This window comes from Ornithodoros turicata, chromosome 3, assembly GCF_037126465.1.
Source record: "Ornithodoros turicata isolate Travis chromosome 3, ASM3712646v1, whole genome shotgun sequence".
Lineage (NCBI taxonomy): Eukaryota > Metazoa > Arthropoda > Arachnida > Ixodida > Argasidae > Ornithodoros > Ornithodoros turicata.
The window spans coordinates 8,686,756-8,698,955 of NC_088203.1; the positions used below are offsets into that span (position 1 = coordinate 8,686,756).

Consider the following 12,200-nt stretch of genomic DNA (forward strand, 5'->3'; position numbering starts at 1 on the left):
AGGCTGTAGCCGGCCACTCGAGTTGCTGCCGTTGCTAGCGGAGCCCCTCTTGTCCACGTCGGTGTTCTGTTGTCACCTGACAGGTGTAGGAGCAAGCACGACTGCACGGAATTGACCATGGCGTACAGAGGACCCGCGTACGGACTTAGCGCGCAGATTGCCAGCAAGGTCAGTCGATACCTGGCTATATGTGTGTCGTCACCCGAGGGAATGCCTTTATGGGGTTGAAGGGCTCGTGTGCCGGACTCTGACAAGTGATGGTAGTGGTGTCTGGATTCCTTGGCGATGATCCTCAGGACGTTGAATTGCCTTTTAACTTCCTTCGAATTTGCTTACGACGCTGCTGTTGTGCATGATAGATTTATTGATTTGCAAACGTTGGTAACTTTTCTGGATTTCTAGATGTACCGTGTAGCACAGCGAGTGATGTAAGGGCACGTTTCTGGCTTCTACAAAGCCAAACGTAGTACCTTGCTTGAAGCAATGTAGATAGTTAATGTGTGCATCTCAGGGTTGCACCTGGTGAACAACGATTAATCACTTCTCGACAGTGGAATTTCGTATTTGCTGTTATTTTCTTGATCCCTCCGCCCTTTAGTCGGGGTAGCTACGCCCGTACAGACGATACACCACGACAGCGTCCTTGCCCTCTTAAATATCTTAAATGTGAACTTTGAGTAACCCTAATGATACCGATGCATCACGTACTAGGTGGAAGCACTGGACACTGCCGCCATTCCGGGGACATCATGTAACGCACCCTAACCATCGCAGTAAAAATTTTCAAACGTCGCAGAATGGCACCATGGCCAACTCTATCCAAACAACTCAGCTAGAGTACCTCAAGTACAGGGCGTTTGAGGCTTAAGTGTCTGTGTCGTCCCTACTTGTGGTCATCCTCGGCCAATTATCGTTGTTTAAAACTCCATTCCATGGGGAAAGCCATAGAGGGACATAGTTGGTAAAGACCTAGGCAGCCCTGAGATCCCCAAAAAAAATACGCCTTTAGCGACGCATGCTTCCGCTAGGGTTATAAGTTATAACATCTAAAGTCAGATACCATACGTCTATGGCTGCCGCGTCGTTTTATCCGGGACTGCTAGTCACGGCAATGCGAAAAGTGCCACCAAGGAGCTACAAGACTGAAGCTGGGGGATCAGTTCAGTCTTGTCACCAGTTTAGCCCTAGTAGTTCCTTGTTCTGAAAAAATAGCTTTCTCTTCGATAGTTCCTTGGTCGATAGTCCGCGCACTGTCTGTGGCGTCAGTAGGTCGTGGCCAAGACAAACGTAAAGAACATCACTCCTGGTTCACTTGGAGACGACTTCACTTTGACATTACAGACCGGTTAAATGTGTCACTGGACCACTGCCACGAAGAACAAGTGATACAAAGTGTAGATAATAGTCAGCGGAACGAAGGGCAAAGATTGTGACACAAAACCGGTTTACATTCACAAGACGTTTCTCTGGCAAGGATCCAGGCAGAGATTGTGGCGTTCGATAGACGTCAAGACAGACATCAACAAGTAAATTCGGAGGAGAGAGACGCTTAAAGAACACGAGAGAGAACTTCTTCCAGAGTGCAATGATCCGAAGCGTCGGGAATGTCACAGGAATAGGAACACGAGGGACGGGAACGTCTGTCGGGGTTCGTCGATTAGCGGACGAGAAGTCGGGCTGGCATCGCGACATCTTTTGATCCATCCGAGGAATTTTATACTAATACTAATGAAAGTTTTATTTAACCACAGCTACTGATTTGGACCAGTGACAAATGACTTTCTCTGGCAAGACTATCAAGTGTTTTCTTAATGACGCGCATTGTAAATTTGAAACAGTTCGATGTCTAATACATCGGCGAGATCGGCTTTTCAGAACGACGATTTTTTACTAAAATTACCGCAGGTTTACCAATGAGGATGCAAGTTCTCTTGCCCAGATTTTTTTAGACATCCGAAAAGGCAGAAGGAAATCAATAGTAAATGTTAATTTAAAAGATGGCTGAATATTGGCGTGTTCAACTTCGTCTTCTTTTTCTCTCTCTCCACAACTGTTACGGACGGACATGGCTGTCGACGTTGGCTGGCCCTCGAAAGCTATCGCTTTGAAACACCAACAGTGACGTTCTTCTCGTGTTTTACAGATACATAAAAAACATTATGAATTAGGAAACGTCGGGCAAGACCTCCGTGACGTCGCCCACTGGCGTAATGTACAGGTCTCGACAAAAGTTTACGGAACACGCGAGCGTCGTATTTTCTCCTCGGTGCGCCACCCTAGCGGCAAGCGGAAGCGGGTTTGTTCACTCGTTCAGAGGGTTGGTGGAGTGCGCCGGCAGCGACTAATGTCCCTCGATCGTGGACTTTAGCAGCGACACCAATTCAAACTACCTTTCGAGCACATTCAAGCGATACCGAACCTATTGCGGTGCGTCGCAACCAGTGCACCCGCTCACCCCTGTGAACGAGTAAACGAGCCCATTTCCGCTCACCGGTAGGTTGTTGCGCCGAGGAGCAAAATATACCGCTCACGCGTTCCCTAAACTATTGTCTGGACCACGTGACCTGGACCTGTACTCGTATGATAGTTGTCGACATGTTAGAAATCTGAACATTGGCATAAGGACGTTGACGACCAGCGCGTGCCCCGGCTGTGTTGTTCGTGTGCTTTCCCTGGATTATCCTCGAATGCTGTACGGCATATATCGCCACAGCGCCCCATGAAGTCGGCCCAGAACGTACCATACCATCCGAGAAGCGTGCCGCCACGTGGCCGTCAAGTCACTCGGTAAACACATATTGAGAAAGAGGTATCTTTTCGCTAAGGTTATATAAGGTTTAATAATTTACGCAGTAGAGGTAAGGTCTGCATTCCTAAAATACTGGGTCAGCTGGTAGAACCGGGAAACGGCGTAAGGACACTCTTGGACGTTATTGTCCATGGTGGTGGCGGTGGTGGTGATGATGAAAGAGCTCGCTGTTGTCGGCCTCACAGAGGTGGGCAACGTCACGACTAACACTCTGGGGGAATGTGCGTCCTGGGCCGACTTCTAAGGGCACTGTGCCGACATATGTCTGACAGCGTCTGAGGAAAACCCAGGAAAAACCCAGACAGCATAGCCGGCGCCGGGATTCGAACCCGAGTACCTTCCAGTCTGGACATGACATGGCCGGCACGCTAGCCACTGAGCCACAAGGGCTGATTATTGTCCATGCTTATCCCTCGCTGCTATTCCGCCAGCTGTTATACCATATGGCAAATAAAATTACTTTGCTTTAACTGGATTTTGCGTTGTTCCAGATCGCCTCAAAACGTGATGCAGAGGTCGAGAATCAGGTCCTTGACTGGATCGAGGAAGTGCTGAACGAACGCCTTCCGCAGGCACCGTACGAAGAAATTCTGCGCGATGGCATCGTGCTCTGCAAGTGAGTGTCCTTCGAAGGATCGGCCTTCGTCACATTCATACGTGCCACGTGAATTAAGACGCCGAGTGAACGCTAATTGGGCTGTTTATTGTAGGCTGATGAATGCGCTGAAACCAGGAATCATTCCGAAGATAAACATGACGGGCAGCCAGTTTAAGAAAATGGAGAACATCGTGCTCTTCCAGAACGCTGCCAAGAAGTGGGGAGTGCCAGACATCGATGTCTTCCAGACTGTTGATCTTTGGGAACGGAGGAACATCCCGCAGGTTACCCAGTGCATCCTCGCTGTCGGCCGTGCTGTAAGTCTTCGCGAGATTCTTCTTGCACTTATTAGACGGTTAACTTACGAAGTATCAAGTAAGGAAGATGTCGTAAGAAAGAAATCGCAAAGATGGAGTAAAATTAAATTGGATGGAATTAAATAAAGAACACAAAGAAATTTAAAGAAATGCAAGAATTGAAAGAAAAATGAAATTGAATTGAAACTAAGAAACGTAAGATGGTTGGCGTAAGTGGTGTTGGAGGACGATCCGTTAGGGGAGATATCGGTTGCAGGAAAGAAGATAGTGTTGAATGTTGGCTTCCACGCAGCAAGTCGTGCAGCTGGAGAGTTCGACTGGTACATTTTATATAAGAATGAGGGTGTGCGCGCAACATTTAGTCGAAGGCGATGGGAAAGCGATTATTCTGCTCCATTGCAACGACAGGCAATAGTAAAGACCTGCAAGGGGTCGATGAGTCGCAAGAAAACGTCATATCAGGTAGCATCCACTAGGAACAGACCTGTACGGACATCACGGTGCCAGCGGCGGATGTGCAGGAACGGGTAGAGGCGGTTATAGAGGTAGAGGGGCAGAGCGTTCCCGGTAGACGTAGGGCGTCTCCTCGTTACCAAGGAGGCCTACGTGGATCCATTGAAGCGTTAAGAATGGCCGAAGACCAGTTGGGTGAGAGTCTGAAATATGAGTGCGTGGAGAATGCATATGGTGCTAGGGCGGAAAGAGAGCAGGAAAGCCAGTGAAAACCCTTGCTGTCAGTCAGAAGAATCCACTGCGCAGCCGACAGGCCGTTCAAGTGCAGGAGTGGGGGGGGATTCCGGTACTACCAACATGAAAGCAGGGCTGTCCAGTTGGCGTGATACACACCCAAATGCTCCGCACCAGCATTAACATGATATGACACGGTTAAAGACGAGACAGCAATCTTGGTCTTGTGTCCGTAAGGAAACGTCCAAGACCTGGTCAGACGCCGTTAGGATGAGTTCGCCCAATGACCAAGCAGCACTCAAACGACTTGATGTAACCTTGCCTATAGACCTCTACCCGAGAAACGTCATCATGACGTTGCAGACAGACTGAAACCGAAACAAATCGGAATGGGAGGGCTGGGTTCCACGAATGAACACTTGTTCGGCTGCCTCCTATTGAAAGAAAAGTAGGACCGAAGGTCGCGTCCCTTTCAGGGACCATCGTAACCCCCTCATGACCGTGGCTTTCGGGCGCAACCTTGTTCGCCTCTACCAAATTGGTGGCGCTGTCGAACACTATGACGTCATTTGTTTACAAACAGGGAGAGGTCTATATGGACAGTCGCAAATAGGGCCAGTGTTCTTATTCGTTTGAGGGATGGTAGTTCGTGATAAAGCACCAGAGGTGTGGCACTGGAACCCACAATGTCCGTCTAGCGTGAAGGTAGCTAGCATAATGTAATGGGGGCATATTTGACTGGAAATTGGAGGAGGTCAACAGCACTGGGACCCGCACTACCCACCTTTGATTTCCGGTGGATGACCTTCTAGTTTGCCAGAACGTGACTTCAAGTACCACACTGCTACCACACTGCTGGTGCTGTTTCTCTTCTTCAGTTTGCGCAACCGGGCGTTAAACGGTTTATACTATGTTGCCTTCACCCTTCCGCGTCTCATTTACCTACCATACACCACCCTTACAACACATTTTGTGCCTTTCTCCCCTAACAGTGCTACCTACACCCCGAATACGAAGGACCTTGCCTCGGACCCAAACCATCTGAAGAGAACAAGCGGGTCTTCTCAGAAGAACAGCTGCGCGCGGGCGAAGGAATCATCAACCTCCAGTATGGTACCAACAGGGGGGCGAACGCCAGCGGTATCAACTTTGGCAACACGAGGCATATGTGAACGACACAAATTTCGCCGTTTATCATTCTGCGTGTGGCAATTCGTGCAGCTGCTAGAGCAACTGAACTTCACGAGCCTTTCCAAAGAGATAACGATGTGAAAGGAGATTAAGGAAGAAAGCTTATTGTTTTCGAATCAAAGTAGGATTCCAATGTTGCTAAGCGGCCAGGACACCTTCTGCTGACAACGAGATGGTGTTCTGTTTTCCCGAGAGCTTCGCATGACACACTTTGCGAGGTATTGCGCAACGATTTATATCAAATTAGTCTAGTCATAGCTTTAAAAGCTTAGCGTTGTTCAGACAAAGCGTATGTCTGTTGCGGGATAATTCAGAGAGAAGGCATATACGGTTCAGTTGTACTGGTAGCTTTCGTCAAATCATGAAACATGTTGCTCTTTCGAGCGTTCTGTTTATTACAAATATATTGCTAGTAGAAAACGTTTAAAGAGGATTTGCAGTATTATTAACGAGTCGTATATACAGTGTTATTAATATTTACCTTATTCCAACATAGCACAGTTCTCACAGTTCCTTGTTTGGTAACTGACGCGATGCTTAAGGAAGGACTGCCATATTTCGAGCCACAACGTGTTCCGTTCATGAAATCTATCAAAACTGGAAGTTGAGAGAAGACACCGTTGTATGCAGCATACGTCCTCTCAATAAAAGCATACAGATGGTGCAGAGTACTTGTACTGTCCCTACCTGCAATGCGTGCAGCACTGAACAACGCGTACACACACACGCACACACACAAAATACCCACACAACGCGAACTACACTTGAATGTGTCAGGCCATGCGGGAAAAATAGCCTCGTAGGAGTCCAGTTCCAGACTCCCTACACCTGCTAATACGGGAACATCGCTTTGGGAGCCAATTGTAGCGCGCCTTAATGGTCTTCTGGTGCGGAGGCCACCGCTACGTCATATAACTGGCAATCAAAATTTGTGTGATAAATAATACGACGTCATGACGATATGATGACCTGTATCACAACGCTGTCTCCAGGTAAGACTACATCAATAATGCGCAGTAATGGCTTTAGGAAACCCCAGCGTATAGCGAAGATTCAAGTAAAATCATACCTGAAGTGCCATTGAGGTCACCCATGGCTCGGGACTTGTTAAACCTTTTCTGGACTGGTCAAACCTTTTCTTGAAGCATACAAGCCGACATGTACACCCGACAGTCCAATGACCCCAAGCAACACACCGTACGGAAAGTTCGAATGCATAGCGGTGGACGGGTAGATCAAGGTTGGCAGCTCCAGGAAACGAACCACCGCACTGATAAGACTTCTCGCAGCCACCCCAATGCGCTTGCACTTTCAGTACAGCGTGCTGCTTGGGGATACGCGGAAGCGCTATGCACCTTATCTCACACAGTGATTGTGTTGGCGCTCTGACTCACTGGACAGATTAAGGCACTAATATCTGGCCATACAAGGTTAAGCTAGCTTCCCAAGCAGCAAAATGTACTGAAAGTCGAGTGCAATAGGGGTGGACGGGTAGGTGGAAGGCCTTGAACAGACCCGTGAAACTAAAGAATATTGATAAGACACATACCGTCCACCCCTATTGCACTCGACTTTCAGTACATTTTGCTGCTTGGGTTATTGCCCTGGTAATGTATGCGCATCATTTTAAATCATCGCGACTCCCCCGATAAGAGTTGCAAATAACAGCGAGTGTTAGCAGACAGCTACCGGTAGCACGGTATAGGCTACGGTGCCTATATCAACAGATAAGATTCTGACTCACGCTCTCTGTCATTGGTTCCGGTAGGCACGGTATGTTAACGGAGACGCTATCAGCGGTCTACTAATACACTCGCAAATGAGAAAGATACGCGTCTGTAGATACGCGTTCCTGTTCGGTGCAGCATTTTTGGCTGGAACAGATGACTCGTTGTCCGTCTCTTACTGAAAGGACACAATGTTACAGTCTCAACCCAAGCAGCAAAATGTACTGAAAGTCGAGTGCAATAGGGGTGGACGGGTAGGTGGAAGGCCTTGAACAGACTGATGAAACTAAAGAGCATTGATAAGACGCATACCGTCCACCCCTGTTGCACTCGACTTTCAGTACATTGTGCTGCTTGGGAATATATCCGTAAGAATTGAAAGGTGACCCACGTGCGAACTCCAGCACAGGCTGTGCTGTCGGGATGCTTTGCCCTGATTTTTCTCAGGTGTCCCTAAAGTACATAGCTCCCTTCCAGTCGGTCTACGACGAACGATCCCCGAGAAAAATGATGCCACCAGAAAAACAGTACAGCAGCATTACCGATGTCGCCACCGACACAACCGTATGCACAGCCGACGCAGATCCTGGTTGTCAGTTAACATTTAGTTCGACTGTACGTGGTACAAGAAACAAGGGTAAACTAGGAGCGTCGTTCGCACCTGAAATATGACACGAAGAGAAGTCAAACACCTGTTTTTACTACACAACTATAGTACCTGCAGCTGTCATGGTTGAAGTGGAAGCCAGTGGAGCACACGAGTATTCTAGGACACTCACAGGAACATAGAAGGGGTCTCCATATCTTGTCCATTTCCATGCATTCAAATGCTTCGAGAACGTTCCTGCACTTGCAGGAACACTCGTCTTCAGAGTATATCTGCAGAGAAAGCAGAGCTGTCACTATAGCGCAGAACGACGATAAACACTCCAGAACGTCCAGAAGCAGAAGGCACAAGGAAGGCACCTGTTTAGAGTTGCAGTCGTGACGTTGCAGACGACACGCGCAACGGCACCTCTTGTGTTCTATCATGGTCACGTGACTGCATTCGACTACAGGCTCACCCGATGAGAAGTTCACGTGCAGCACCTGACACAGATGAATTGTTCATGAATATAGGTATTCCTGTTCTACCGGGAGGTCATGAATGAATTGCCGTCAGTGCCGTTGATTTGGAAAGTCTAGAACACATCCCGCACTATCAGGGTCAAATTACAGTCTCTCTAACAACTAGACTGTCGCCTTCTCACTGTGAGAAGCTTACTTGACCCGTGCTCAAATCCAGCCCACCAATGCGCTACCCTAAAAGACCTTACTAACCTTTCTGAACAATGTCGGACTTCGGTCCACACTGTGAGGCTCCTGATTTTATTCTCACCAATTTGCCGCGCGCACTAAGGCAGAGTGTCGAGTGGCGATGAAGCACCCCAGTCATGGTCATCAATATATAATGTTGTTGTTGCATGAATGAATGAATAAACGACGTCAGAAAATCCCAGGGCTCCTTGCGCACGCCTTGCATCCTGGGAGATTACTGGAACGAGGATGGGAAAACTGTCCTTCACGTTTCGGTTTCGCTGACGTTGACTCCTCACGGACAATTGGGTGAGGGAGAAGAAACCGAATCAGCTTGGAGACCTTCTCGTCCTTTCTTATCAACAAGTTCCCATAGTTCAAAGCGGCGCTAAGCTCTCTGGGATTTTCTGAAGTTGTCTATTGCGATAGCACGGGCCATCGTCCGGACCATCCAACAGGCGTGCCTTTCGTGTTATTATGTACTGTATACAATTAGAATATATATTTACGAAAATATAAGAAATCAGACTTAATCGCTTTGCATTGCAGCGTGTGAAAGCAATTCGTCAGATATCATCTAAGTGTCATTAAGAAATTAGCCATGTATCTTTGCGCAGTACCATAACTGTTGATGGATCCATGTACGTGAGATCGAGGTCCTATACCATATACAGCAGGACAAAGTGACTGATAAGATTTTCGCAGAAATTGTGACTGACTATATGCCTGTGAATGATGTAATCCGACAAGAACCGATTTCTTAGCAAAGGCCACGCCGGCTAGCCGTTAGCCTTTACAATAGGAGCACCAAGACATTAGCAGTGGTAGAATGTGTAGAAATGTGCACCGGAACAGCGATGGCCGATGTAGCAATAGGATCACAGTAGAGGCTTTGGAAACAGCTGCCACTGCACTGGTACACTTCTGCCAGCTGCGGAAGACGGATAACATCGGGCGGTGCAGGAGGTAACGGTACCAGGGTTTTACGAGGACCGCAGGACAACCTCATGTCTTCTTGCAAGATGTCCTCCGCGGAACATGCAGCCGGTTCGGGTGGTACGTGAGCTACTGTGAGAGTTAAGTCGTGACTTTATGAGTTCGCTGGGCAATTTCTCATCATGTAAATAAAACCATCAGTTCGCAAATAATGTAGCCTGTGTCTGAGAACGGGTTCTGTATTGTCGGTCTCAGCTCAACTCAGCTTACAGACTTTTTCGAAAAAGTGAAACATCAACAGGAGCGTGTGACAACGCAGTGCTTACCTTCGTGCGTCAGGTAATGGGGTTCGAACGATGTTGAACTGTACAAGCGGACTCTTCCGTTGGTTTGCCGCGTCTTCTGGGTGAAAGAATAAGGCTTGCAATTAGGCCGTGACTGAGAATGCAGGTATACGTAAGGGCTCGAAGCCACAAACTGGGAAAAACATGTAGATTTCGGAGCGACCCACGGTGTGTTTCAAACCTATGCTTGTACAGAAAGGACTCTTGCAGGCTAAAAGCTGCGAGAAAGCCGGAGTTCTTGTGCCGGTGTGCGGATGTTATGCGGAAACTTAATTTCCGGCACTCACATTTAACTTAAAGGGATTAACGGAAGACTAATCTATACACGGAGAATGTATTAAATGTGTCGCAGGGCAATTGCGAGGTATTCGGTTCCTTTGTCTTTAGCGGTCTCCGTAGACCAGTTCATCACCGCCTCCTGCTCCAAAGGTTGCAGGTTCGAACCCTGCCGAAGAAACGAGCAATTTATTAGCGTGGTACGAGTCTGCTAGACATCTTCCTCCATGAGAGACGTTGAACACGGGGAGCCACGAGCTCCGATTTCCTTGCAGGTTGGCAACATTAATCCACAGACGAACGTACGTGGCGCCACTCATAATTACGGTTGTCACGCGACGTAAAACATCCAATCAACAATTGATGTTTCATGATTTATGAGTTCCTTTCACTCCTATATCTCTGTCGTCGGGTACAGAACCAGGAGTTCTTACCTTCGCCGCAGAAGGACCCACTTGTCGTAGAACTTCTTTATACAAATCCTCTCGACTCATATTCCTGTATAGTCGCGATTCCACGGGTGACCAGGGGGCCAGACAGAGGATCCCGCATAAGAGGGGCAACCAGGTCATAACGGGTTTATCCGAAGACTACGACGCGTTCCATCTTACACCACAAACTGCCATCGGTGGAAAAGACGCTGGCGACGCAAATGCAAGCGACTGAAATTTTAAACGGTCGGTCGCGACGATACAGAGGAGGTGTCGGTGTCGTTTCCAGGAAGGAACTTGAAACGGATATTGTGAGGGCCTCCTTGTTCGTGAACGAGCGCGAACATGGTTGACGTCATCGGGAGTGAAAGTAAAGTCGTAAACGATATTTGACATATGGTACTTGTTGTTGATCGAAGGCGTTGCGAACGGGTAGGTATATGTACGCCTGGCCCTGTGTGGATGCACCTTCCGACTCATGGATGATCTCATATGTTCTCACAGCGTGGATATAGTCCTTTCAACTGGCAGGAGTGACACGAATAATTGTGTATTCAGGATTATCGATTATCGATTGTTTGTTATAACAAAGCTTTAACAAAAATGTTTAATCGCACACCAACAGGACGGATGTATCGTGTTCCCTGTCGTGTGAGGATACTCGAACTTTTTGTTTTGTAATTAAGTAATTAAGTGACATTAGTTTTCTTTCTTCTTTCTTTTTTTTTTTAATTACGAGGATTAGAGCCAAAATGTCAATGAGAAAGTTGTAGTGGGAGACACGGCGACATGAAACCCGATGAGTGCAGCTTTGTGCTTGTAACGGATTTTTTCTTCTTCTTCTTTTTTCTTTTTTTTTTTTTCGGCTCTAAAAGTAAACGTTCGGGTTTGCAAAAATTCGACGCGGGACCAGTCGCAGACGCGCGAGGAGTTAATGCCAAGCTAAAATGTCAAGTCAAAATGTCAACAGATCAATGAGAACTGTGACTAGTCTTCGTTCGATAACAGGACGCTCAAGAGTGCCGTGATCCGGCGCTTTTCGCGTCTACATCGACATCGAGTTCCGCGATTGGCTGCGCTCGCTACGTCACAGTCCTTTCGCCGCGGTTAGAGCCAGTGTGTGTGTGTGCTTTCTAGTGCCACTTCGTATTCGGCTCTACAGCCACGTGGATGCGGTGGTGGTGGTGGTGGTGGTAGGGCTTGCGCCACGTGGATGCGCTTTTGTCATTATCAAGATGGCGGACGAATGAATGATGGGGGAGGCTCGCGCTGTGCATCGCCAAAGCGACATTTGGAACATTAAAGGTACCGTGAAACAACAAGCAAGCACGTATTTGATGTCGTTTAAGAGCTTGTTGCAGAAAAAAAGAAAAGAAATACGCTCGCGACATCGCGCACACGTGATATGTCGCTCTAAAAGAAAATTAATATGTCGTCCAACTTGCGATGGGTCGAGGCGACGTTGGTGTGAAACAACACTCGTTTTAGCGGGCAACAATGGCGCTCATGCCACATTGTTGCCCGCAATTTTCCATGTTGATTTTCTATAAAACAATGAGCGGGACGGGGACGAAAATTGTGACGTTAG

At 47.8% G+C, this 12,200-nt stretch overlaps 2 protein-coding genes across 3 annotated transcripts; one reads left to right on the plus strand and one right to left on the minus strand.

The window, feature by feature from the left end:
• Window positions 1-6,270, plus strand: LOC135387952 (muscle-specific protein 20-like). Its single transcript, XM_064617193.1, has 4 exons — window positions 1-168; window positions 3,301-3,425; window positions 3,520-3,724; window positions 5,404-6,270. Exons 1-4 carry the CDS (start codon window positions 118-120, stop codon window positions 5,581-5,583), a joined length of 561 nt encoding a protein of 186 aa, XP_064473263.1. The 5' UTR covers window positions 1-117; the 3' UTR covers window positions 5,584-6,270.
• A 1,645-nt stretch (window positions 6,271-7,915) lies between these two features.
• On the minus strand, window positions 7,916-10,901 carry LOC135387951 (platelet-derived growth factor subunit A-like). 2 transcript variants are annotated; one of them, XM_064617192.1, is made up of 6 exons: window positions 10,616-10,901; window positions 9,888-9,960; window positions 9,473-9,693; window positions 8,296-8,418; window positions 8,048-8,208; window positions 7,916-7,990 (listed from the first exon to the last, which is right to left on the minus strand). In XM_064617192.1, exons 1-6 carry the CDS (start codon window positions 10,751-10,753, stop codon window positions 7,972-7,974), a joined length of 735 nt encoding a protein of 244 aa, XP_064473262.1. In that variant the 5' UTR covers window positions 10,754-10,901; the 3' UTR covers window positions 7,916-7,971. The 2 variants fall into 2 exon arrangements, with proteins under 2 accessions (XP_064473262.1, XP_064473261.1); XM_064617191.1 differs by having other exon boundaries at window positions 9,888-9,963; window positions 10,616-10,900.
• Between the last annotated feature and the right edge of the window lie 1,299 nt (window positions 10,902-12,200).